This window comes from Lolium rigidum, chromosome 2 (genome assembly GCF_022539505.1).
Source record: "Lolium rigidum isolate FL_2022 chromosome 2, APGP_CSIRO_Lrig_0.1, whole genome shotgun sequence".
NCBI classification, from domain to species: Eukaryota; Viridiplantae; Streptophyta; class Magnoliopsida; order Poales; family Poaceae; genus Lolium; species Lolium rigidum.
The window spans coordinates 162771220-162799041 of record NC_061509.1 but is presented as its reverse complement, the minus strand read 5'-3'; the positions used below and the strand labels follow the sequence as shown (position 1 = coordinate 162799041).

Sequence of the window (27822 nt, the reverse complement as noted above, 5' to 3'; positions counted from 1 at the left end):
TGAACCACATAGCTACCGGTACAGCCCCGAGCCTCGATGGAGAACTACTCCCTTCTCATGGGAGCAGCGGCGGTGATGAAGATGGCGGTGGAGATGGCAGCGGTGTCGATGGAGAAGCCTTCCGGGGGCACTTCCCCGCTCCGGCAGGGTGCCGGAACAGAGATCCTGTCCCCCAGATCTTGGCTTCGCGATGGCGGTGGCTCTGGAGGGTTTCTGTGGGTTTCGTCAATCGTTCTCGGGTTTTCTGATCCAGGGGCTTCTTATAGGCGAAGAGGCGGCGCCAGGGGGTCGAAGGGCTGGCCAAACCCTAGGGGGGCGCGGGCCCCCCCTAGGCCGCGCCAGGGTATGGTGTGGTGGGCCTGTGCCCCCTCCGGTCCCTCTCGTGTGTTCTGGATGCTTCCGGGGATTCTAAGATCTTTGGCGTTGATTTCGTCCGATTCCGAGAATATTTCGTTACTAGGATTTCGAAACCAAAAACAGCGTAGAAAACGGAACCGGCACTTCGGCATCTTGTTAATAGGTTAGTTCCGGAAAATGCACGAATATGACATAAAGTGTGCATATAACATGTAGATAACATCAATAATGTGGCATGGAACACAAGAAATTATCGATACGTTGGAGACGTATCGGACTCCTTGTCCCACGTGTGTAAAGGTGACAGGTGTGTGCACCGTGTGGGTCTCTTAGGCTATATTTCACGTAATACTTATTCACCTGTTATGAATGGCGTAGTGAAGTGCTTATTTATATCTCTTTATGATTGTAATGTGTTTTGTATCACAATTTATCTGTGTGCTACTCTAGTGATGTTATTAAAGTAGTTTTATTCCTCCCGCACGGTGTAATGGTGACAAGTGTGTGCATCCGTGTTAGTACTTGGCGTATGCTATGATCATGATCTCTTGTAGATTGTGAAGTTAACTATTGCTATGATAGTATTGATGTGATCTATTCCTCCTACATAGTGTGAAGGTGACAAGTGTGCATGCTCGTGTTAGTACTTGGTTTAGTCGTGTTGATCTTTCTTGCACTCTAAGGTTATTTAAATATGAACATTGAATTGTGGAGCTTGTTAACTCCGGCATTGAGGGTTCGTGTAATCCTACGCAATGTGTTCATCATCCAACAAGAGTGTAGAGTATGCATTTATCTATTCTGTTATGTGATCAATGTTGAGAGTGTCCACTAGTGAAAGTCTAATCCCTAGGCCTTGTTCCTAAATACTGCTATCGCTGCTTGTTTACTGTTTTACTGCGTTACTACTGCTGCCATATTACCACCATCTACTACACGCCAGCAAAGCTATTTTCTGGCGCCGTTACTACTGCTCATATTCATTCATACCACCTGTATTTCACTATCTCTTCGCCGAACTAGTGCACCTATTAGGTGTGTTGGGGACACAAGAGACTTCTTGCTTTGTGGTTGCAGGGTTGCATGAGAGGGATATCTTTGACCTCTTCCTCCCTGAGTTCGATAAACCTTGGGTGATCCACTTAAGGGAAACTTGCTGCTGTTCTACAAACCTCTGCTCTTGGAGGCCCAACACTGTCTACAAGAATAGAAGCACCCGTAGACATCATCCACCACGACAATCGGAAGAACACCTTGCGAGCGGGGCGGTTGTGCCGCGGTGGCGGCGAGCTCTGTTCCGGTGAAACAGCGGCCGCCGGTCGAGAGGGTGGCGGCCGTGTCGATGGACGGCGGTTCCTAGACAGGCGGCGGTGTCTATTGCAAGTAGGGGCGCGTCGACGATGTTGACGGTGGCGATCTAGAGGGGTGGGAGTCAGCTCGGGCGTGGGTAGGAGGTGGGGAAATCGGTGTGTCTGGCTGCCAGGCGGAGCCGATGCTAGTTTTCTGACGTGCCGCGAGGCGCCGGCGTGCCCGATTTGCGTCCTACGCGAAGGGGCCGGCACGGGGATGCCGGCGATTCTATTGGACTCGAAAACTAGTCGGCGCCGTTTGGGACCCGGTACGAGCCCAAAAACCACGCCAGCTCCTAAATTGCTACTGTATTAGGACTATGGGGCGCGCCGGTGGAGATGCTCTAAGGTGTATCGATAAAGTCGTACGAAACAGCCCTAGGATCACCATTGCTGATCCTTCAAACAAAATGGGCTATCTTTCCCGTGACGACTTCCTTCATCAAAGCCGTTAATCGCCTTGTTGGACAGGTGAAGCCAAGCTGGCAACGTCACCTGAGGAAAATGAATGCACGAGCAATCAGTGGGACACGCACCAAATAGGGCGGTGCAAAACTCCAAAGTGCCTTAAATCGCGGCAAAGGAGCTTTCTTTACACCGCGCACCACCTCCCCTTCCATGTGCGTCATCACTTATATTGGCGTTCTCATCTCGCCTCTACCCTTTGCCTTGCTCCAGTGTCACTCCTAATCCCAAGTCCGCCGCTGCCTTCTTCCCCACATCATCGTCTTCACGGGAGGAGAGAGGCCTGGCCATGGATCCCCCGACCGCCCAGTCCATGTCCGCGACCGAAGACTTCCAGGACAAGAGCCTGGATGGATGGTACGTGCGCCCGATCCAGCCCTTCCTATTCTCTTCCCGCTCGGCTCTGCTCTCTAGCTGTTCGATTGATCGCTTGTTTCTTCGTTTCTCACACTGAATTATTGCTTGTTATAAACTGTGCCGGCCGAATGCCTGCAGCTGTTCCTGCTGCTACGACTGCTGCTCCAGCATCCTGGACTGGATCTGCTGTGTTTGAAACCGATGCTGCTTCTCGCCGGCGTCCCACTCCTTCTGGCCGCCGGAAGCGCGTGAGTTACGTCGGGGTCTCTACATGTTCCGCAGATTTTAGATGTTTTTGAAACGAGGTCTTTGGAGTAATATCTGTAATCTGAATCTGCAATGAACTTCATTAGGCAGTAAAGGGAATTTGGGGACCAATTGCCGGAATGTTGACTTATCTTCCGCTACAAAAGAGTATGCAGTAAGGCTACTACGAGTTTATTAGTCTTGATCCTAATTAAGGGCCCATATACTTCGTACGGTGTTGTCCATCAGCATTCAGCAAGATGGGCTCACGGTGAAGGTAATGTACTCGCGCCGCACTATGGCACCCGATGAAATGTGCATGTCTGAATATAGTTCAACTCGTCCAAAGCGTATGCCATCTTCTTTTCAAAAGGAGGGTAGACCAAACCGCTAGACACAAGTCATGGCGCGATGGTCGAATACAGTGGCAGCCTACATGTAGCTGAAATCGTGGAGTTCGCTTAAAATCTCACTGGAAATAAAACGCTGTAAGTGATTATTTTGGTAGTTGAGTTTCGATCAGGATCCTTATCGAGATGAGATTACCGCTATTGAAAGGTTATCTAGTCTGAAACAATCTCTTATTTTGGTAGTTGAGTTTCGATCAGTATCCTTGTCGAGATGAGATTACCGCTATTGAAAGGTTATCTGATCTGAAACAATCTCTCGATATTTATTTTCATCCTTTATTACTCAATATAAATTAATACATTCGGTCTCTACATAGCTAAGATGCTCGCAACAATCCACCAATTATAACTATAGAAAACTGTAGGTCTCAACTATTACGAAAACGAAAAGAGTCTAAGGCGAAGGAAGGTTGATCCGCAAATCACGTTGCCATCCATGTTAGAAAAAAATATCCCTTGCCGTCTTCTCCAACCGGTCGCGATGCTCCGCATGCTATACTTGAGACCACAAATCACGTTGCCATCCATGTTAGAAAAAAATATCCCTTGCCGTCTTCTCCAACCGGTCGCGATGCTCCGCATGCTATCAGTGCACCTATTGGGTGTGTTGGGGACACAAGAGACTTCTTGCTTTGTGGTTGCAGGGTTGCTTGAGAGGGATATCTTTGACCTCTTCCTCCCTGAGTTCGATAAACCTTGGGTGATCCACTTAAGGGAAACTTGCTGCTGTTCTACAAACCTCTGCTCTTGGAGGCCCAACACTGTCTACAAGAATAGAAGCACCCGTAGACATCAAGCACTTTTCTGGCGCCGTTGCCGGGGAGGAAAGGTAAAAGGTACTCACACTCCGGATCTCGGCTACTAAGCTATTTTCGCCGTTGTAAGTACTCGAAGCTATTTCCTTTAGATCCTGCAATTGCATCTTTTTGTTTCTTGTTTACACTAGTTTGGCATAATGGACGACAATGAGCTTCTTATTCTATTTCCTGATTTAAGACATGGATGGTTTGATGCGAAAATTAAAAAACCCATGGAACATATTAGCATGAACACTTTGAAATATGGAAAATTCTAAGCTTGGGGAAGCTGGTTTTGATGAGCATGATCTTTTTAGTCCCCCAAGCATTGAGGAGAAAATTTACTTTGATGATACTTTGCCTCCTATTTATGATGATTATAATGATAGTGGTCTTTTGGTGCCACCTACTATGGAGGATAAATTTGATTATGATTACAATATGCCTCCTATATTTGATGATGAGAATAATAATGATAGCTACTTTGTTGAATTTGCTCCCACTACAACTAATAAAATTGATTATGCCTATGTGGAGAGTAATAATTTTATGCATGAGACTCATGATAAGAATGCTTTATGTGATAGTTATATTGTTGAGTTTGCTCATGATGCTACTGAAAGTTATTATGAGAGAGGAAAATATGGTTGTAGAAATTTTCATGTTACTAAAATACCTCTCTATATGTTGAAATTTTTGAAGCTACACTTGTTTTATCTTCCTATGCTTGTCACTTTGCTCTTCATGAACTTGTTTATTTACAAGACTCCTATGCATAGGAAGCATGTTAGGCTTAAATTTGTTTTGAATTTGCTTCTTGATGCTCTCTTTTGCCTCATACTCTATTTTTCATGTGAGCATCATTAAAACTGCTGAGCCCATCTTAACGGCTATAAAGAAAGAACTTCTTGGGAGATAACCCATGTGTTATTTTGCTACAGTATTTTGTTTTATATTTGTGTCTTGGAAGTTGTTTACTACTGTAGCAACCTCTCCTTATCTTAGTTTAATGTTTTGTTGTGCCAAGTAAAGTCTTTGATAGTAAAGTAAATACTAGATTTGGATTACTGCGCAGAAACAGATTTCTTTGCTGTCACGAATCTGGGTCTAATTCTCTGTAGGTAACTCAGAAAATTAAGCCAATTTACGTGAGTGATCCTCAGATATGTACGCAACTTTCATTCAATTTAGGCATTTTCATTTGAGCAAGTCTGGTGCCCTAATAAAATCCATCTTTACGGACTGTTCTGTTTTGACAGATTCTGCCTTTTATTTCGCATTGCCTCTTTTGCTATGTTGGATGAATTTCTTTGATCCATTAATGTCCAGTAGCTTTATGCAATGTCCAGAAGTGTTAAGAATGATTGTGTCACCTCTGAACATGTTAATTTTTATTGTGCACTAACCCTCTAATGAGTTGTTTCGAGTTTGGTGTGGAGGAAGTTTTCAAGGATCAAGAGAGGAGTATGATACAATATGATCAAGGAGAGTGAAAGCTCTAAGCTTGGGGATGCCCCGGTGGTTCACCCCTGCATATTCTAAGAAAACTCAAGCGTCTAAGCTTGGGGATGCCCAAGGCATCCCCTTCTTCATCGACAACATTATCAGGTTCCTCCCCTGAAACTATATTTTTATTCCGTCACATCTTATGCACTTTGCTTGGAGCGTCGGTTTGTTTTTGTTTTGTTTTGTTTAAATAAAATGGATCCTAGCATTCACTTTGTGGGAGAGAGACACGCTCCGCTGTAGCATATGGACAAGTATGTCCTTAGGCTCTACTCATAGTATTCATGGCGAAGTTTCTTCTTCGTTAATTTGTTATATGGTTGGAATTGGAAAATGATACATGTAGTAAATTGATAAAATGTCTTGAATAATTTGATACTTGGCAATTGTTGTGCTCATGTTTAAGCTCTTGCATCATATACTTTGCACCCATTAATGAAGAAATACATAGAGCTTGCTAAAATTTGGTTTGCATAATTGGTTTCTCTAGAGTCTAGATAATTTCTAGTATTGAGTTTTGAACAACAAGGAAGACGGTGTAGAGTCTTATAATGTTTACAATATGTCTTTTATGTGAGTTTTGCTGCACCGTTCATCCTTGTGTTTGTTTCAAATAACCTTGCTAGCCTAAGCCTTGTATCGAGAGGGAATACTTCTCATGCATCCAAAATCCTTGAGCCAACCACTATGCCATTTGTGTCCACCATACCTACCTACTACATGGTATTTCTCCGCCATTCCAAAGTAAATTGCTTGAGTGCTACCTTTAAAATTCCATCATTCACCTTTGCAATATATAGCTCATGGGACAAATAGCTTAAAAACTATTGTGGTATTGAATATGTACTTATGCACTTTATCTCTTATTAAGTTGCTTGTTGTGCGATAACCATGTTTCGGGGACGCCATCAACTATTCTTTGTTGAATATCATGTGAGTTGCTATGCATGTCCGTCTTGTCCGAAGTAAGAGAGATCTACCACCTTAATGGTTGGAGCATACATATTGTTAGAGAAGAACATTGGGCCGCTAACTAAAGCCATGATTCATGGTGGAAGTTTCAGTTTTGGACATATATCCTCAATCTCATATGAGAATAATAATTGTTGCCACATGCTTATGCATTAAAGAGGAGTCCATTATCTGTTGTCCATGTTGTCCCGGTATGGATGTCTAAGTTGAGAATAATCAAAAGCGAGAAATCCAAAATGCGAGCTTTCTCCTTAGACCTTTGTACAGGCGGCATGGAGGTACCCCATTGTGACACTTGGTTAAAACATGTGTATTGCGATGATCCGGTAGTCCAAGCTAATTAGGACAAGGTGCGGACACTATTAGTATACTATGCATGAGGCTTGCAACTTGGTAAGATATAATTTACATAATACATGTGCTTTATTACTACCGTTGACAAAATTGTTTCATGTTTTCAAAATAAAAGCTCTAGCACAAATATAGCAATCGATGCTTTCCTCTTTGAAGGACCATTCTTTTTTACTTTTATGTTGAATCAGTTCACCTATTTCTCTCCACCTCAAGAAGCAAACACTTGTGTGAACTGTGCATTGATTCTTACATACTTGCATATTGCATTTGTTATATTACTCTATGTTGACAATTATCCATGAGATATACATGTTATAAGTTGAAAGCAACCGCTGAAACTTAATCTTCTTTTGTGTTGCTTCAATACCTTTACTTTGAATTATTGCTTTATGAGTTAACTCTTATGCAAGACTTATTGATGCTTGTCTTTAAGTACTATTCATGAAAAGTCTTTGCTTTATGATTCATTTGTTTACTCATGTCATTACCATTGTTTTGATCGCTGCATTCATTACATATGTTTACAATATGATCAAGTTTATGATGGCATGTCACTCCAGAAATTATCTTTGTTATCGTTTACTTGCTCGGGACGAGCAGGAACTAAGCTTGGGGATGCTGATAAGTCTCCGACGTATCGATAATTTCTTATGTTCCATGCCACATTATTGATGATATCTACATGTTTTATGCATACTTTATGTCATATTCGTGCATTTTCTGGAACTAACCTATTAACAAGATGCCGAAGTGCCGGTTCTCGTTTTCTGCTGTTTTTGGTTCCGTAAATCCTAGTAAGGAAATATTCTCGGAATCGGACGAAATCAAGACCCAGGTTCCTATTTTTCCATGAAGCTTCCAGAACACCCGGGAAGGACCAGAGGGGGGCCACAGGCCCACGGGACCATAGGCCGGCGCGGCCTGGGTGTGGCCCGCGCCACCCTATGGTGCCGCCGCCTCGTTGCCCCTCCGACTCCGCCTCTTCGCCTATAAAAAGGTCCCTGACCTAAAACACGAGAAGAAAAAACCACGATACGGAAAACCTTCCAGAGCCGCCGCCATCGCGAAGCCAAGATCTGGGGGACAGGAGTCTCTGTTCCGGCACCCTGCCGGAGCGGGGAAGTGCCCCCGGAAGGCTTCTCCATCGACACCGCTGCCATCTCCACCGCCATCTTCATCACCGCTGCTGCTCCCATGAGGAGGGAGTAGTTCTCCATCGAGGCTCGGGGCTGTACCGGTAGCTATGTGGTTCATCTCTCTCCTATGTGCTTCAATACAATAATCTCATGAGCTGCCTTACATGATTGAGATTCATATGATGATGCTTGTAATCTAGATGTCGTTATGCTAGTCAAGTGAATTTTACTTATGTGATCTCCGGAGACTCCTTGTCCCACGTGTGTAAAGGTGACGAGTGTGTGCACCGTGTGGGTCTCTTAGGCTATATTTCACGGAATACTTATTCACTCGTTATGAATGGCGTAGTGAAGTGCTTATTTATATCTCTTTATGATTGTAATGTGTTTTGTATCACAATTTATCCGTGTGCTACTCTAGTGATGTTATTAAAGTAGTTTTATTCCTCCCGCACGGTGTAATGGTGACAAGTGTGTGCATCCGTGTTAGTACTTGGCGTATGCTATGATCATGATCTCTTGTAGATTGTGAAGTTAACTATTGCTATGATAGTATTGATGTGATCTATTCCTCCTACATAGTGTGAAGGTGACAGGTGTGCATGTCTGTGTTAGTACTTGGTTTAGTCGTGTTGATCTTTCTTGCACTCTAAGGTTATTTAAATATGAACATTGAATTGTGGAGCTTGTTAACTCCGGCATTGAGGGTTCGTGTAATCCTACGCAATGTGTTCATCATCCAACAAGAGTGTAGAGTATGCATTTATCTATTCTGTTATGTGATCAATGTTGAGAGTGTCCACTAGTGAAAGTCTAATCCCTAGGCCTTGTTCCTAAATATCGCTATCGCTGCTTGTTTACTCGTTTCTATCGCGTTACTACCGCTGCCATATTACCACCATCTACTACACGCCGACAAACTATTTTCTCGCGCCGTTACTACTTGCTCATATTCATTCATACCACCTGTATTTCACTATCTCTTCGCCGAACTAGTGCACCTATTAGGTGTGTTGGGGACACAAGAGACTTCTTGCTTTGTGGTTGCGAGGGTTGCATGAGAGGGATATCTTTGACCTCTTCCTCCCCGAGTTCGATAAACCTTGGGTGATCCACTTAAGGGAAACTTGCTGTCTGTTCTACAAACCTCTGCTCTTGGAGGCCCAACACTGTCTACAAGAATAGAAGCACCCGTAGACATCATCCACCACGGCAATCGGAAGAACACCTTGCGAGCGGGGCGGTTGTGCCGCGGTGGCGGCGAGCTCTGTTCCGGGTGAAACAGCGGCCGCCGGTCGAGAGGGTGGCGGCCGTGTCGATGGACGGCGGTTCCTAGACAGGCGGCGGTGTCTATTGCAAGTAGGGGCGCGTCGACGACGTTGACGGTGGCGATCTAGAGGGGTGGGAGTCAGCTCGGGCGTGGGTAGGAGGTGGGGAAATCGGTGTGTCTGGCTGCCAGGCGGAGCTGATGCTAGTTTTCTGACGTGCCGCGAGGCGCCGGCGTGCCCGATTTGCGTCCTACGCGAAGGGGCCGGCACGGGGATGCCGGCGATTCTATTGGACTCGAAAACTAGTCGGCGCCGTTTGGGACCCGGTACAAGCCCAAAAACCACACCAGCTCCTAAATTGCTACTGTATTAGGACTATGGGGCGCACCGGTGGAGATGCTCTAAGGTGTATCGACAAAGTCGTACGAAACAGCCCTAGGATCACCATTGCTGATCCTTCAAACAAAATGGGCTATCTTTCCCGTGACGACTTCCTTCATCAAAGCCGTTAATCGCCTTGTTGGACAGGTGAAGCCAAGCTGGCAACGTCACCTGAGGAAAATGAATGCACGAGAAATCAGTGGGACACGCACCAAATAGGGCGGTGCAAAACTCCAAAGTGCCTTAAATCGCGGCAAAGGAGCTTTCTTTACACCGCACACCACCTCCCCTTCCATGTGCGTCATCACTTATATTGGCGTTCTCATCTCGCCTCTACCCTTTGCCTTGCTCCAGTGTCACTCCTAATCCCAAGTCTGCCGCTGCCTTCTTCCCCACATCATCGTCTTCCACGGGAGGAGAGAGGCGTGGCCATGGATCCCCCGACCGCCCAGTCCATGTCCGCGACCGAAGACTTCCAGGACAAGAGCCTGGATGGATGGTACGTGCGCCCGATCCAGCCCTTCCTATTCTCTTCCCGCTCGGCTCTGCTCTCTAGCTGTTCGATTGATCGCTTGTTTCTTCGTTTCTCACACTGAATTATTGCTTGTTATAAACTGTGCCGGCCGAATGCCTGCAGCTGTTCCTGCTGCTACGACTGCTGCTCCAGCATCCTGGACTGGATCTGCTGTGTTTGAAACCGATGCTGCTTCTCGCCGGCGTCCCACTCCTTCTGGCCGCCGGAAGCGCGTGAGTTATGTCGGGGTCTCTACATGTTCCGCAGATTTTAGATGTTTTTGAAACGAGGTCTTTGGAGTAACATCTGTAATCTGAATCTGCAATGAACTTCATTAGGCAGTAAAGGGAATTTGGGGACCAATTGCCGGAATGTTGACTTATCTTCCACTACAAAAGAGTATGCAGTAAGGCTACTACGAGTTTATTAGTCTTGATCCTAATTAAGGGCCCATATACTTCGTACGGTGTTGTCCATCAGCATTCAGCAAGATGGGCTCACGGTGAAGGTAATGTACTCGCGCCGCACTATGGCACCCGATGAAATGTGCATGTCTGAATATAGTTCAACTCGTCCAAAGCGTATGCCATCTTCTTTTCAAAAGGAGGGTAGACCAAACCGCTAGACACAAGTCATGGCGCGATGGTCGAATACAGTGGCAGCCTACATGTAGCTGAAATCGTGGAGTTCGCTTAAAATCTCACTGGAAATAAAACGCTGTAAGTGATTATTTTGGTAGTTGAGTTTCGATCAGGATCCTTATCGAGATGAGATTACCGCTATTGAAAGGTTATCTAGTCTGAAACAATCTCTTATTTTGGTAGTTGAGTTTCGATCAGTATCCTTGTCGAGATGAGATTACCGCTATTGAAAGGTTATCTGATCTGAAACAATCTCTCGATATTTATTTTCATCCTTTATTACTCAATATAAATTAATACATTCGGTCTCTACATAGCTAAGATGCTCGCAACAATCCACCAATTATAACTATAGAAAACTGTAGGTCTCAACTATTACGAAAACGAAAAGAGTCTAAGGCGAAGGAAGGTTGATCCGCAAATCACGTTGCCATCCATGTTGGAAAAAAATATCCCTTGCCGTCTTCTCCAACCGGTCGCGATGCTCCGCATGCTATACTTGTGACCACAAACGGAGCTTCGTTGTACACTGGTAGATTACCTGCGTAACATAAGCATTTTTATTGTTAAAGATCTTATCATTTCTACATTGGCATAGCGATCGTATAACGGCAATCGCTCAATAAGTAGCTTGAACCTAGGATCTACACTATTAAACCAATTACCGAATATATTCACAACGCTCCGTGGTGGATATAATGTAAAACCTATCTAGATGGCTGACATATAGATCTTGCAAATTTGTATTGGAAAAATATGTGCTTAATAATCTCGTCATGTTGACAGAAGATTGAATTTTTACTCCTCGCCTATTACGTTTTGCAAGGCCATCCTTGATAAGAATTACCTCTCTATAAAGATACCACATGAACACTATAGTTTTAAGTGGAATCTTTATTTTCCAAGTTTTCTTATTATGACCAACTAGAACATCGGGGTAAGAATTACCCCTCTATAAAGATACCACACGAACACTATAGTTTTAAGTGGAATCTTCATTTTCCAAGTTTTCTTATTATGACCAACTAGAACATCGGGGTAAGAATTACCCCTCTATAAAGGTACCACATGAACACTTCAGTTTTAAGTGGAATCTTCATTTTTCAAGTTTTCTTATTATGACCAACTAGAACATCGGGTTTAATTAAAGCATTATACATAGAACCTACCGCGAAAGTGCCATTCTCAATAAGATTCCAGCGAAATACATCGGCCTCCTGCGTCAGTTGGACAATATCCAGACGTCGTAACAAGTCATTTCATAATGCCTGAATAGGTCCAATGAGACTTTTTTCTAAACGATACAGTCGGTGGAGAGGTTTCCAACACCTTAGGGAGTGTAACACTCTTGTGTCAAACTATATTGTACAATGCCGGATATTATTCTCGGAGCGTGGCATTTCCTAGCCATTTATCTTTCCAGAATGTAATCTCTAATCCGATCCATCATAATGAAAAAAGAACCATGTTGTACAGTCTCTCGATATAGCGTGAACTTTTGTTCGAAAATAAAATAAGACTACTATAGCCTGAACTTTTCTACTCGTGCGCATGCTAAAAATACCGGGTGGGAGAAACGGAGCTATTTCAGCTCTCTCACATCGCTCGTTCGTTTGTGCTCCCCTACTAATGTTTTATCGCTGGACAGACGTCAGTGAAGAAAGTCGTAAAAGGATCACCAGTTAACTGAACAAACTGACGGTTTTGGTTACGATTGGTATTTTGATTTGATGTCTGATCACTCATATGCTATCTAAGGTTGAGCACTTCCCACACAACGATTTTAGGCCAAGTACTACTGCAAGTAATAACAGTGTGGAAGCTCAGATATTTGAGATTCAGGTAAGTACAGTTTAGATCAACTTACAAATTGGAAATATGCCATGGTACATTGGTTGTAGAGGTTGAAGATTGGACAAAGATTTTTGGCTCGTGGGCACAATGCTCCTGCTATTTTAAAAGAATAAAAAAATCACACTTGTGTGTTTCAAAAAATTAGAAAAGAAATCATGGTGTAGCCAATGAATTATCCCATAAACATGCCAAATTTCAATTTCAAATATAAAATATTCTGAGCTACACAAAAATGACAAACGTGTGAATCTGAATATGCATGTTTCAAATCTCCAAACTTCAACAAATTTTATCTTTTTTGTGTAGCCTAAAATATAAATAATTTCATATTAAAATCTTACACGCTTGTATGTCACGTCATTTACTATATCAATATTTATTTTTAGATTTTTTGAAACTATATATATAATTTTCCTTTTTTTAAAAAACAGCAGGAACACTGGTGACCAAAAGTCAAAGACACTTTTACTTGAAGATTCTCCTCAAGTATGGAACCTACATGTAGGACCGAGCTTTCAGTTAACTGAACGTACTAAATCACGACAGATCACGAATGAAGGCGACGACAACGGTGATGTCGTCTGGCTTCCCGCCGTGGAACTCGACCCCGGCAGCCTTCTTCTGGTACTCAGTGCTGATGGGCGAGTCTTTCGTTGGGCTCCGCGACACCTCGTACGCGATGCCGGCGATGACGTCCGCCATGTTCTTGGGTGAGTATCCCTGCGCGGTGCCCATCCGCACTAGCCGCTCCAGCTCCGCGTCGAAAACGTTGTCAAACAACCCATCCGTCCCGGCAACCACGACGTCCCCGTCCCTCACGGGCATCTCCCCGACGTCTGCCTCGGTGATGCTGTCCCCCTGCCCGGGGGAACTGAGCTGGAACGGGCAGTTGTCGAAGTAGGTCTTCTGCTCCCGCGAACGGTGCACGATGTTGCCGCCCCTGAGCACGGCGAAGGCGCTGTCGCCGATGTACGCCCACTTGAGCGTCGCGCCGGCGAGCGAGAGGATGACGGCCGTGGAGGCCCCGGACGCGGCGGACGCAACCGTCTCGTCGTACGCCCGCTCCAGCAGGGTGTATGGGCAGACGGGCGTGCCGGGGTCGATCGCCAAGACGTGCATGAGGGCGCTCGTCATGAGCCCGCGCGAGAACGCGGCGGCGTCCTCGCCGAGTTCGCGGTACCCACCTACGCCGTCCGCCACGCCAACGACGCCGGCGTCCCCGTGCCCGAAGTGCGCGTCCTCGTCGTGGTCCGGTAGATAGCAGGAAGCCCACTCCATCCTCAGCACTTTCGCAGCGTCGTCGTCGGAGGTCGAATCGAGAGGCACTTCTTCGTGGAGTTCTCCGGGATCGTTGGCATCGGCGTCCTCGGAAACGGGTGGCGGCGGCGGCAGCACGGAGTCGGCGAAGCTAGCGACGCGGTCTTCCTCTCCTGGTGCTGGCGCGGGTGAGACGCGGTAGCCGAGTCCGGAAGCGACGCGGAGGGCGTCGGGGGTTCGGTCGTCGATCTCGCTCAGGGTTTGCTTGATCTGCTCCAGCTTCTCCATTGTGGCCCTCCGCTTCCTCTCCGTGATAGCTCTCGAGGCTGTCGCTAATACTCGCCTCAATTATACTTGCCTCAAGTTGATAACCCACATACCGTGGCCCGCGGATCGTTTTGAGGCGGTTATTAGAGTCTCCTTTTCCGGGATTATATGAGTTTGAAGTCTGAAGTACGTATACGATACGGTCACTTAGTGGGGAGACTGGAATTTGAGCCCAATGCGGTATCAGAGAGGCGAAGCACTTCGGCCTCCCGTGAGCGTGACGAGTAATTTTTTTTTAGGAAAGGCCACCACGGCAACTTTATACTTTAGTCGATTAATTACAGCGTTCTATAAGTTTACTCACAATACAACTAAGGGCTCATCTACCCAATTACAAGAAATTTTCGATTCAGAACAAAACCTAGCTGAATTGGCATTTTATGGAGACTGAAAGTGCCAACAAAGATCAATTTTTTTTGGATGGAAGGCGCTCCATGGAATGTTACCAAGAGTTGGTATTCTTGCTTATCACATCAATGTCCCTTATGCAACCAAGTAGTTGAGAATGTCTCTACAAAAGAGTGAAACAAATCTAGCGAAGCCTTGGACTTGAGGCTGTAATCAATCAAGCTCTTCTGTTGGATAGATCCGGCTCTGTGGTATTTGAAGAATTCCTTAGAAATTTAGTGAAGAAATCACTGGTTCTTGCACAATTTATCTTGCAAGAGACAATTATTGTGGCTGCATGGTATATTTGGTGGCAAAGTAGATAAGCGGTGAAAGTGAAAACGGTGGCACCGGTTGCTCTGACGGTGAACTTTTGTTAATCGGCAAGAAATAAACCTCCAAAATTTAGTCCTTGGTGTAAACCACCGTTGAAGCAGTACAAGCTAAATACAGATGCATGTTACTTTCCTAATGGACTTGGTGCGGCAACAACAGTGTTAGGAGTGATCAGGGTGAAGCAATTGCAGGTAGAACATATATAGCAGGGTCCACCACGAGCGTGAGTTTCGCTAGGAGGCGATCGGGGGGCGATCGTGCGTTCGGCTAGGGTTTCTCTCTCGGGGGTGGTTTCAACTCTGGCGGCGGGGCGACCGCGGCTGCGTGGTTGCTTCTAGCTTGCTATGTTTGGTGAATCTGCTCCTTGCGCGCATCTGCGGGTAGGGGTGTTGCTGGATAATGGCTTCTTCGAGTTCTCGCCTAGTCGACGTGGAGGTCGGCATGGCTCCTTCATTGTTGCCGGCCAAGGGCTCGGACGAGGTGTCGGCCTCTTTTTCGACATAGCTTGGGGATTTTATCCTCACAGACAAGGAGGCGTCGGGACTGGCGATCAAGGGCATAGGATCAGATCACGTCCCGAAACCGAAGTGGGTGGCGGTAGGCAAGGTGTGTACTCCCCAGAAACTGCTGAACTGTGCGCTAGATCGGGCGATGCAGCGGGTGTGGGGACTACACAAACCAGCTCAATTCAGGGACATCGGTGAGAATAGATTCTTCGTACGGTTTGGATCGGAAGGTGACTGGAAGCATGCGGTAAAAAATGGCCCATGGCAGTTTGATTTCAATGTGATTCTGTTGGAAGAGTATGCTAGAAAGGTGCATCCCTCTAATGTGATCTTTGAGAAGATGACTGTCTGGGTCAGGGTTCTAGATCTTCCTCTTGACATGATGAATAAGGTCTATGCTAAACTTATTGGCAACTGGATTGGTACTTATTTATCAGCTGATGTGGATGAAGATGGCCTAGCTTGGGGTGAGGAACTCCGAATTAGGGTGGAGATACAGGTCAATAAGCCGCTGGTTCGTGGTGTCAATATGAAGGAATCTGAAGAGGATGTTGATGGTACTTGGTTTGATGTGAAGTATGAAAGAATTCCGCATTTATGTTTTGAGTGTGGACTCCTTTTTCACCCGGATGATGGCTGCAAAGCTGAGAAGGAAGGCATAGATCAGTGGGGCGAGTGGCTTCATGCATCCCCTGGAAGGAGCAGGAAGCCGGCACCGAAGCACACGCCTTCGGTCTTGACCACAAGTTAGAGCAGTAGATCTTATGAAACTTAAGCTTCGTCAAGGTTTCAAGCTGAGGTTCGTAATTTGGCCCCTAGACGTAATCTGTTCAGGTCCCATGCTGAAACCAACTTGTCCCACACTGGTGGGTATGAGGGAGGAGGACGTGACCGTGAGGTGAACAACCCTGTGAAGAATCGGTGTAGGGGGCAGACAAAGATGGGGAAGGAGGCGGTAGCTCCAGATGGTCGTAAAGCGAATATGGCTACGTATGTCAGGAAAACGAGGAAATTAACAAACCCCGGAGTCAACCAGGGAAGCGACGAATTTTATGGTCCTAAGAATAACAAACGAAGATCAACACATGTGTGGATGCCAATCAGACAATGGGGTGCTACTGAGGACCCCAGTACTGTATGTAAGGGTACGTTGCCCCTATGTTTTTTTTGGTAATTGATGACAATTTCTATGGACTAATGTTTTTATTGAGTCTTTGTTTGAAGGAATACTCCATAGGTTTCGCTTGAAGACCATATGTTGAATTCAAGATGGTTGATGTCACGAGAGAAGTTTTGGCTCGAAGTCGGTGTCACCATCCTCCAAGCCTCATGAGTTGAAGACCATATGTTGAATTCAAGATGGTTGATGTCAAGAGAGAAGTTTTGACTCGAAGTCGGTGTCACCATCCTCCAAGCCTCATGAGTTGAGCTATTGGTGACCAAGACCTAGGGTATGAATTCAACTGAAGTGTTCCGGTTGAATGAAGCGTGAGCATTGTCATCAAGGTCAAGCGGGATGCGGCTAACTCTCTCTCCCTCTTACGGCGTCGGGTCACATCGTGAAAAGGGAGAGGAAGAGCGAGAAAAGGGAACTCGAAGACGGAGTTCGCAAGAACGTGCCATATGAACTCGACGACAGAGTTCAGAAGAGCGAAACAAGGTAGTTCTCCCCTTTTCGGTTTTTTTTCTTGAGAGGGGGTCGGAGTCGTTATTTGGTTCTTTGGCTCAAATCATATAATTTCTAATCCTATTCGCTTGATGTTTTTCCGCCACAATATTTGGCCTTTCATTTGCCATATCTTCGCCACCAAAATATTTCAACTTTTCCTTCCAATTAATTCTCCACATACTTTATCTTTTTGCACTCTCCAATTTTTTTGTTTCAAAAGATGCTCATACATCCTTTGTTTACACTCCCGAAGGTGCTGTATTTTGCTATGCTTTTATCCAAAAGAGTCCCAAAGTTTACTAACGCGCATAGTAAGTTAAATATGTGAAATCCCGGACATTGTGTAAACTCTCCCCGCTATATCCTCTATCTATTGCCTGCCGTGATTATAACACCAATTCTGGCACTGAAGTGGACAACATGCTTTGAGCGGTCAAGGCACCCAACAAGATGAAAACTAATCTGTGGCGGTTCACCCATGATTTCTTGCCAACTGTTGCTGTATTCATACTCGTGAAATCATGGGCCATTCGAGCTTTCCCAAAGGCGGCCCATAAGGGCATCTCCTTGGCGATCATGCTCCGGCTTGGTGGCTATGGAAGCGGCGCAACGCTATCATCTTCGATGGCGGGCGATCCGACCTTCAGGGCTTGCTCGACACGATAAAGGCGGATGCCAAATCGTGGGCGACATCGGGTGGCTTTGGGGCTTGCGGCATTTCTTCCCACGGTGTAGTGTGTAGTGTGTCGCGTTGTACTCGGGTGTGGCCTCTCTAGGCTTGTATCAAACTCTCTCTATCAATGCATCGAAACACAAGCTTTTGCGTTTTCTCGAAAAAATACTCTTGCTTCGAGCGTATGTGTATATTTGGTAGGAGTCTACCGAACATGTTTTCTTGTACCGCCGGTTCGACGGAGAGGTGCGACGAGAAATCAAGCCTTCATGTGAGCTGCACCTTAGAAGGAAGATCTTTTTACCAGCCTAAAGATGTGGATCTTTAATTTCTTGGGAAGGTCTACTGACAGGGAACATAAGTTCTTGGTTGTCACCATATAGCACTTGTGAACTGCTTGGAGTGGCAGAGGAAATGGCAACCTCTTGAGGAATCCAGGCAGTGTCGCTGAGCAAGTCAAGGCTTATGCCAATATCAAGAGTTGCATTTATTCGAACCAACCCCTTATATTATTGGTTGTAAAACCATTCCTCGCCGGTCTCCTCTCCTCTGTGTGAAGGTATGGTTTTCATCAACAATGACGCAACTCTCTTGTCTTCTTCACATCAAATAGGATTGGGCGTCGTGATCAAGAACCGCATGGTTGATTGTGTAGCTGCCTGTAGCGAGCTCCTTGGTGAGGTCATGATGTCGGCGGTAGCTGAAGTCGTTGGCAATGCGCCGCGCTCTTTCCTTGCTGGCAACTAAGGTTTTGCAAATAATTCAGACGCTGGTCCGTTAGGTCAATTCTTCTATTGTGGATTGCGTAGCATTGCTGGAGTGGTGGTGCACGACATCAAATCCCTAGCCAACATCTTCAACGACAACAAGATTACCTTCTCTCGTGTTGAACATCAGTGTAATGAGTATTTTAGCTCGTCCCGCGAGACTTTTTTTTTTTCTGTTGTTAGAAACTTTGCCCTGAATTGCGTCCACCAAACATTGCGTAGTGATTTAGTGCTGTATGATCATTGAACTGTCGTATTCTCTTAAAACGGACATGGAAGGAGGCGACACAATGACTAAATTGGGTGGATGGAGATGGCAGAATTTGCCAGGCTAGAGAGAAAACCCACTTCAGTAAATCGGAGAAACATCTTCGGGGCGTACGAGGACCGAATTGTGATGAAATTGAAACAAATATATCACGACAAATCCCGAACGAAGGCTACGACAACGGTGATGTCATCCGGCTTCCCGCCGCGGAACCCGACCCCGGCGGCCTGCTTCTGGTACTCAGTGCTGAACGGCGAGACTTTCGTTCGGCTCCGCGACATCTCGTACGCGATGCCCGCGATGACGTCCGCCATGTTCTTGGGCGAGTATCCCTGCGCCGTGCCCATCAGAACTACCCGCTCCAGCTCCACGTCGAAGACGTTGTCGAACAGCCCGTCCGTCCCGGCCACCACGACGTCTCCGTCCCTCACGGGCATCTCGCCGACGTCCGCTTTCGCGACGCTGTCACCCTTCCCGCCGGCACTGATCTGGAACGGGCAGTTGAAGTGGCTTTGCTGTGCCCGCGAACGGTGCACGATGTTGCCGCCCCGGAGCACGGCGAAGGCGCTGTCGCCGATGTACGCCCACTTGAGCGTGGCGCCGGCGAGCGAGAGGATGACGGCCGTGGATGCCCCGGACGCGGCGGACGCGACGGTCTCGTCGTACGCCCGCTCCAGCAGCGTGTATGGGCAGACGGCCGTGCCAGGCTCGATCGCCAGGACGTGCATGAAGGCGCTCGTCATTAGCCCGCGCGAGAACGCTGCTGCGTCCACGCCGCGATTGCGGTACGATCCCACGCCGTCCGCCACGCCGAGGACGCCGGCCTCGTCGTGCCCGAAGTGCGCGTCTTCGTCGTGGTCCGGTAGATAGCAGGAAGCCCACTCCATCCTCAGCATCTTTGCCGCGTCGACCACTTGCCCGGGTTCGTTGGCATCGGCGTCCTCGGAAACCAGTGGTGGCGGCGGCAGCACGGAGGCGGCGAAGCTAGCGACGCGGTCTTCCTCTCCGGGTGCTGGCGCAGGCGAGACGCGGCGGCCGAGGCTGAACGCGACGCGGAGGGCGTCGGGGGTTCGATCATCTATCTCGCTCAGGGTTTGCTGGATCTGCTCCAGCTTCTCCATTGTGGCCGGCCTTCCTCCTCTTCCTCTTGGAGTCCTGGCCGCCGCATATATATACTCGCCTCAAGTCGAAAACCTGGTGAATCCGTTACGCGCAGAAAGACTACAGCACGTTTGGGTTTTGAGGTGCAGCCCTCTCAGCTCCTTTTCCGGGATTACGACTTACGAGTCTGAAATCGGAAGAGTTCTCAGTATACGATACGGTCACGTAGCGGAGAAACTGGAATTAAGTCCAATGCGGTTATCCGTGCTATGAATATAAGCAACTCTAACAAATCTTCCATAAGCCTAACACGAATATTTCAGATCAGGAAGCTGGAAAAATGTTTCCAGTACGAGATATCTTGCGCCACAGCAGATCCTGAAAATCTAAACTGTATTTTTAAACAATTGATTTGTGGAAGATTTTACACTAGAATCATCGCGAGTTCATCATCAACATAATTTACATACACAAAAAAAGTTTGCTACATTCATAGGTTAGTAAGACCCCTAAACCTGGGACCAAAAGGCGATGGTGGCACTTCACGGGGGACCAAAAGACGACGGCACTTTACTCCTCGTCGGAGGAGGAGTCCGCCATGTAGGCCTAGATCTCTGTTTAGAATAGCCCCCTACAGATCTGGCTATAGTTTTTTGAGAGACATGCGGCTACGACTAGAGCTTTTTAAAGTTAAAATAGAAATAGCCGCTAATAGCGCGGCTATAGCTATTTAGGCGTAGTTTAGCTCAATAGCGGCTATCTTCCCGCTCAATGTGTTAAAAAAAATTAACCCAAAATTTTTAAAGCGGTCTAATTTATAGAAACCACTATGTCATCATGTCATGAAGTGCTGCTATTTAATGATATTGTAATATTTGGACATAACTTGTCCTTAACTATCTGTGAACTATGTTTTGGATAGAACTATATGTAAACTATGTTTTAACTATGTGCATCTCTTATGTGACTATGTTACCTTGCGATGCATTTGTGAATTATTGATGTATATACTATATATGGTTATATGGTGCTGAAGTATTGATTTTTCTCTCATTATTTAGCAAATGGCTATACGATCTTGGCCCGCTATAGCCTTTTGTAGCCCTAGAAATCGCCCGTGGGTATAGGCGCTATTTTACAGAGGCATGGATGCACCACGCTTGGTGGTTCGCCTCGTGCTGCTTGGAGGCTTCCTAGCTCCAACCGTGCTGCGTTGTACGCCACGGCATCGTGACGTACCATCGCATCCTTCGCCTCCGTGCGCACGGCAAGTACCAGGCTTGGGCACGGGCATGGCCTTCTCCTCCTCCTTATCAGAGTCTTTGTCGATCTCCACCTCCTCGAAGTCACCGTGGGCCTCCAACTCCTTCTCGGAGGAGGAAGATGATGACACCTCAATCGTCTACTCGGACGGTGGCGACGCGCCGCAACCCGGGAGCTCTCAGTTGTCATGCATTTCCTTGCTTCCTCCACCTATTTATTGCCTCCACGCTGCTTCTATGCTCTCAGTTGCGCCACCATAGCCAGTCCTAGCCGTGGGGCTTGGTGGCAGACCGAAGTTTGCGAGGATGGCAAGTGCTTCAAGAATGGTTAGGGGAAATTATGTTTATAGTTTTAATTTCTCGATTTTCACGGTGAAAAGTAGCAAATTGTTGGATAAAGAAAGTTATTGTGGCGTATTGATGCCTGTATCATATCTGTATCCAACTTTGAGTTTCAGTCTCATAGAGATCAAAACGATGAATTCAAATGTGGTGTGTTGTGAATTATAAGCTCTCCCAGGAAGTATGTGGTGTCAAAGGTTTTACTCTATGAGATGAAAGATGCTATTGGGTAGTGCTTTTTAAATGAAATTGGATTTCTATTATGCTTCAGTTGACTCCTTAAATATTAGATTTGCACCGTGATTCCTGTTAATATGATAGTTGGAAATGGGTTGCAATGAGGTTTTCTTAGTTACAAGTGGGTTGCACCTGAGGTTTTCTTAATTGGAAGTGAGATGCAAATGCAATTAAGATTTTCTGAATTACTAATACATGTAAAATGCATACATGAACTTTATCTTTTATCATATTGAATTCTCACATATTTGCAACATATATGATGATAATACCATATTTTAGATTGATTTATGGGGACTTACCAATTATCCCCTTTATTTGGTTTATAATGCAGAACATGAAAAGCTGTTTTGTGTATTTTTTACTTTCAAAGACCTATACAGAGTCAAATTGATCTGTAATTTTTAGAGCGTCATTTTTTCATCGGGAGAAGCACCCTGGGACCTGGAAACACACCCGGATAGCCTTGAGGCCAAAAAGAGCCCAGGTGTAGCGCCCAAATATCTATGGCGCCCCACCTGACCTCTTTCGGTCGTCGATCGTCGAAATTGCGTGATTTTTTCGCCCACCGACGTACTTTGGCCTAAGTCACTATATATAGCCCCGAAGAGTTCTCGGGAGGAGAGTGATGACCCACAAGTATAGGGGATCGCGGCAGTCTTCGAGGGAAGTAAAACCCAATTTATTGATTCGACACAAGGGGAGGTAAAGAATACTTATAAGCCCTAACAACTGAGTTGTCAATTCAGCTGCACCTGGAAAAGCACTAGTAACAGGGGTGATGTGAAAGTAGCAGTGATATGAGAGCAGTAGTAACAGTAACACAGCAGCAGTAATAGTAATATGAGAGCAACGGCACCAGAAAATAGTTGATACTACTTCCAATGACATGTAGAACGAGTATATGATGATGAAAGATGGACCGGGGTTCCCAGCTATCTACACTAGTGGCAACTCTCCAATAACAAGTGTTGGGTGAACAAATTACAGTCGGGCAATTGATAGGATTGAAATAGCATTAAGACAGAATATCAAGATCATTAATCATGTAGGCATGTTTTCCATATATAGTCGTACGTGCTCGCAATGAGAAACTTGCACAACATCTTTTGTCCTACCAGCCGGTGGCAGCCGGGCCTCAAGGGAATCTACTGGAAATTAAGGCACTCCTTTTAATAGAGTACCGGAGCAAAGCATTAACACTCGGTGAAAACATGTGATCCTCATATCTAAGCCTTTCCCTCCAGTTGTCCCAATTTCTGTCACTTTGGGGCCTTTGGTTCCGGACATAGACATGTGCATACAACTTGTAGATACAATCTAAGCAATAAGTATAGAGCTCAAATCTAAGATCATGCCACTCGGGCCCTAGTGACAAGCATTAAACACAACAAGATTGCAGCAACAATAACTTCATAAACTTTGTAGATAGACAATCATAACGTAACAATCCATCGGATCCCGACAAACACAACACCGATTACATTAGATGAATCTCAATCATGTAAGGCAGCTCATGAGATCATTGTATTGAAGTACATGGGGGAGAGAATACCAACTAGCTACAGCTAGAACCCGTAGTCCATGGGGGAACTACTCACGGAGCATGGTGGAGGCGATGGCGTTGATAGAGATGGCTTCCGGGGGCACTTCCCCGTCCCGGCAGGGTGCCGCAACAGAGACTTCTGTCCCCTGAAACGGAGTTTCGCGATGGTGGCGGCGCCCCTGGAGTCTTTCTGGAGTTTCGTCAAAAGGTATTGCGTTTTTAGGTCGAAAGGGCTTAAATAGGCGAAGAGGCGGCGCAGGAGGGGCGACAGGGGTGGCCCCACACCGAGGCCGGCGCGGCCGGGGTGTAGGCCGCGCGGCCCACATGTGTGGTGGCCCCCGGCTCTCCTCCGACCCCCTTCGGTGTTCGGAGCCTCCCGGGAAAAATAGGATGTTTGGTCTTCGTTTCGTCGAATTCCGAGAATATTGCCCGAACAGCCTTTCCGGATCCAAAAACAGCAGAAAACGAGAACCGGCACCGTGGCATCTTGTTAATAGGTTAGTTCCGGAAAACGCATAAAATCATCATAAAGTGCAAGCAAAACATGTAAGTATTGTCATAAAACAAGCATGGAACATCAGAAATTATGGATACGTTGGAGACGTATCAGAGAGCGCCGCAGAGAGATAGAAACACAAAAACAGAGACTGCACCAGAGAAGATTGGAGGGGAAAACTCTGCCGCCGGAGGGATCTCCACCTTCTCCAACATCTTCATCATCACCATGACTAAAGGAGAGTAGTCCATCTCTAGACTAGCTACGGGTTTGTGACAGTAGCTTGATCTATTTCTCTCATGTTCTTCATAGTTCTGTTATCACCAGATTTTGGCTAAATCAGGAGGTGGGCCGCGATCAAGATGGGCTTGGAAGATTACACATGGAAGATCTATGAAGCGGCCTTGCACGGAGAATTTGGGCTAGGTTGCCCGTGTGTCTTTAATTATAGTAGATTGTATCTAGATTAAAAGTTAGAGTTTATCTCGTGCACGGTTTAGTGCACGCCCATATTAGAAAGTCCGCTCGGACTATAAATATGTATCTAGGGTTTATGGAATAAACAACAACCAACGTTCAACCACAAACAAATCTCGGCGCATCGCCAACCCCTTCGTCTCGAGGGTTTCTACCGGTAAGCATCATGCTGCCTAGATAGCATCTTGCGATCTAGGCAGCACAAGCCTGCCCACGTTGTTCATGCGTTGCTCGTACTGAAGCCTTTTTGATGGCGATCAACGTAGTTATCTTAGACATGTTAGGGTTAGCATTGTTCTTCACATTACATGCTTTCGTAGTGCAACCCTTGCATGTCTAGCCGCCCTTACACCTATCTTATGTGTAGGGGCGGCACCCCGCTTGATCATAGTTTAGTAGATCTGATCCGTTACGGTTGCTCCTTGTTCATCAAGGATTAGTTTAACATCCGCAATAGTTAGGCCTTACAAGGGGTCGGAGGATCCAGCGGCGTGTAGGGTGGCGTTTGCTAGTCCTAGAACGGATGTTCCGGGGATCAACCTCGTGTTGGTTTTTAGGCCCTGTCTAGGATCGGCTTATGGTCACCGTGCGCGAGCGCGAGGCCCAATCCTGAGTAGGATGATCCGATTATGCGGTGAAAACCCTAAATCGTCGTAGATCTCATTAGCTTTACCTTGATCAAGCAGGACCACCATATATTCGGACACCTCGTCTGAATCATGGGTGGATCGGCTCTTTGAGCCGATTCACGAGATAACCCGAGAGCCGATCGAGGCTCGTATTTAATGTTTACGTGTGTGCCCTGCGGAAACTAAGCGAGGCATCATCCACACCTTCCTGACCAGGTATAGGTCAGGTGGCACGCCCTTGTGATAAACATCGGCGTGTGCGACCAGGAGGCTTTGCGGGCCGTCGCTCTGAGGGACTGGGGCCAGCCGCAGCCCTAGTTGTTCCCGGCTCTACGGTTTTGCCCGTCTCTGCCCGCCAGGGGGTTTCTGACGTCAACACATTCTGGCACGCCCGGTGGGACAGTCGACGACATCCACGACATCGCCATCTACATCCGAGATGGCGGAAGACACTCCGGTCACGTACGAGGATCTGCCTGATGAGCTCAAGAAGAAGCATGACGAAATCAAGGCGGTCCTCGAAGCCGAACTCATCGGCTCTTTCCACCGAACCCGCGCCCATGGCGTCAGGTGGGAGGGTTTCACACCTGAAGGCGCACTCGATGGAGTGGACCTGTCCGCCCCGTCAGAAGAACGCACCAGGTCGCTGAAGTACGAGGATCTGCCCGAGGAGCTCAAAAGGAAACATGACGAGATCAAGGCAACCCTCGAAGCCGAACTCATCGGCTCCTCTGAGAAGACCTGGCCGCGCGATATCAAGCTCGGTAGAGACTCAAGTCCGTCGCCTGGCGTCAACATGGTGGATCTCAGCCACTCCATAGGCCAGCCAAAGTTCTCCTTTGGCGTCAACATGGCAGGGCTTGCAAGCCGCCATGGCAAAGATGAAGCGAGAAGCAGCCACGCTCGTGGCAAGGATGAAGAGGAGGCCGATCCACGCGACCGGCCCCAAGATGATGACAGGCGGTACCGGCAGGGGAGGGAATAAGAAGCGTGCGGTATCAACGTCCACTCTCCGAGCACCTCCTCAACAAATATGAGCAGCAGCAGACGACCGACGTCGGCACTACGACGTAGATGATGAAAGGAATTGTCGGTCCGATGCGAGAGGTCGAGAGGTACCGTCAACATGATAGAAGCAACGACGGGTACAATCGTCGCGCCGAAGGAAGGTCAAGGGGGCAGGATGACATGGATAGGCACCGGGACTGTCCGTTCTTCAAACATTCGTCGGGACTCACGAATGAGCCGATTGCCAACAATCGAGAACTGCCCAGAATGCAAGCAAAGGAAGAAGGATGCCGCTAACGTGTCTGTGTTCAAGCGTCTAGGGCCTCTCCCGCCTCGGAACAAACACGCTGAGTCCGCTCGGATGGAAGATCTCGAGGAACTAGAGGACGATGAGGAAAGAGATAAATATCATCGGCCCAGGTGGTGCCCTAATGGGCTCAGCCGTTCCCAAAAGCGAAGGGTTCAGCGTCTGCGTGGGTTGGAAGAAGCTGAAAGATTGTACCTGCACACGCTAAGGAAGGCACGGCCTGATCTGGCCGCCAAAATCCGGCGAACCCTGGATGAAGAGGGTCGGCCACAAAGAAAAGAGTGGCGCCCCAAGCGAGAGGAAAGCCGATGATGATACATCGGCCGGCACAAACATGGTCTTCATTCTTCCAACGGAGTTTAGCGCTCCAAGATTGTATGAAGCACCTGTGGCGCAATTAGATCGCGGCCCACGGCCGGTCATCTTTGAGAAGCCAAAAGAAAGAAGTTACGATGCATCCGAAGGCCCCGTACTTGCGAGGCTACATCAATGGGCAGCCTGTCAACAAGATGTTGGTAGACACCGGAGCGGCAGTCAACATTATGCCATACTCCATGCTACGTCGGTTGGGACGCTCCAGCTCGGATCTGATCAAGACCAACGTAACACTGAGCGATTTCAACGACTAAGCATCTAACGCGCAAGGTGTTCTGAATGTGGATCTGACCGTAGGAAGAAAAACTGTCCCTACGACGTTCTTTATCGTCGACAGCAAGAGTACCTACGCTGTCCTACTAGGGAGGGATTGGATCCACGCCAATTGTTGCATTCCATCCACGATGCACCAATGCCCGATACAAGTGGGATGGAGATGAAGTAGAAGTCGTCCGTGCGGATGATTCGGTCGAGGTTTCAACAGCCGGCATGGACATTTGGGAGACATCAGGCCAAGAGCCGCTCTCGGGTATCAATTTGGACGACCGTGAGCGCATCGACGTGACAAAGAACGGGGTTAGGCTGGTTTTATCCACCGGCCCGACCGTGTAACAAAAGCAAATGTCGATGGATAAACGTGGCGAGACCGATCCTTGTGATCGGCCCCAAAAGATTTGTGAAGGGACATCACAAAACTTTCACCGAGAAAGCAACGGGAGGCCGATTCCAGCGATCGGCCAAAATTATCCTCACCATCCATTCTGCCTGGGTTCAACATGCTATCCAACAGAGCCGATACCATCAATTCTCTTGACAGAATCGGCTCCGGGGGGCACCCAGGTGGATAAAATACGAGGATATGCAGTGGAGGCGTCTCATCCTTTGATGATGGGTATTTGAGTATGGGGGCCGATACACAAATCGGCCGAAAATTCAAAAAAATTCGGAAGCATAGCCGATGGGCAGACATCGACTTAAGAATCAATGAACCCAGAGTTTGGAGGGCGTCAGAAATGCAAAGACATCCTCGCCGGTAGTTGCTGCAGCCTGCCGAAGATGATGAGCCGATCTGATCAACAAGGCGCAAGGGTTGAACTGAAGAAGCTCGGGGGGCAGTTTGCCCTGAAGGATCCTTTGCTACAGGAAGCCGATTTTGTGGATTCAGCACAAGCCCAGGGCTTTGTCGTGGACACCTGCCTGAAGCTGGTAGATGGGCTGGTTAGATTCATAGTCAGGATTAACGAT

General features: G+C 47.1%; 4 protein-coding genes across 4 annotated transcripts; 2 read left to right on the top strand and 2 right to left on the bottom strand.

Moving 5' to 3' along the window:
- The first annotated feature begins 2460 nt into the window (after positions 1–2460).
- On the top strand, positions 2461–2914 carry LOC124687604. Its single transcript, XM_047221379.1, has 2 exons — positions 2461–2528; positions 2667–2914. Exons 1-2 carry the CDS (start codon positions 2461–2463, stop codon positions 2722–2724), a joined length of 126 nt encoding a protein of 41 aa, XP_047077335.1. The 3' UTR covers positions 2725–2914.
- Positions 2915–9990: 7076 nt separating this feature from the next.
- LOC124687603 lies at positions 9991–10349 on the top strand. The gene is made up of 2 exons (XM_047221378.1): positions 9991–10097; positions 10236–10349. Exons 1-2 carry the CDS (start codon positions 10030–10032, stop codon positions 10291–10293), a joined length of 126 nt encoding a protein of 41 aa, XP_047077334.1. The 5' UTR covers positions 9991–10029; the 3' UTR covers positions 10294–10349.
- Positions 10350–13144: 2795 nt separating this feature from the next.
- On the bottom strand, positions 13145–14152 carry LOC124690270 (putative protein phosphatase 2C 24). Its single transcript, XM_047223673.1, has one exon. The coding sequence runs from the start codon at positions 14150–14152 to the stop codon at positions 13145–13147; it is 1008 nt and encodes a 335-aa protein (XP_047079629.1).
- Positions 14153–18946: 4794 nt separating this feature from the next.
- LOC124690269 (putative protein phosphatase 2C 23) lies at positions 18947–19684 on the bottom strand. The gene has a single exon (XM_047223672.1). The coding sequence runs from the start codon at positions 19682–19684 to the stop codon at positions 18947–18949; it is 738 nt and encodes a 245-aa protein (XP_047079628.1).
- Positions 19685–27822: the final 8138 nt, after the last annotated feature.

Bases quoted from the DNA above. Each gene is read 5' to 3' on its own strand.
- LOC124690269 (XM_047223672.1), bottom strand. From the start codon at position 19,684: ATGGAGTGGGCTTCCTGCTATCTACCGGACCACGACGAAGACGCGCAC.
- LOC124687603 (XM_047221378.1), top strand. From the start codon at position 10,030: ATGGATCCCCCGACCGCCCAGTCCATGTCCGCGACCGAAGACTTCCAG. The intron at 10,098-10,235 runs GTACGTGCGCCC...GAATGCCTGCAG, and splicing joins GACAAGAGCCTGGATGGATG to CTGTTCCTGCTGCTACGACT.
- LOC124690270 (XM_047223673.1), bottom strand. From the start codon at position 14,152: ATGGAGAAGCTGGAGCAGATCAAGCAAACCCTGAGCGAGATCGACGAC.
- LOC124687604 (XM_047221379.1), top strand. From the start codon at position 2,461: ATGGATCCCCCGACCGCCCAGTCCATGTCCGCGACCGAAGACTTCCAG. The intron at 2,529-2,666 runs GTACGTGCGCCC...GAATGCCTGCAG, and splicing joins GACAAGAGCCTGGATGGATG to CTGTTCCTGCTGCTACGACT.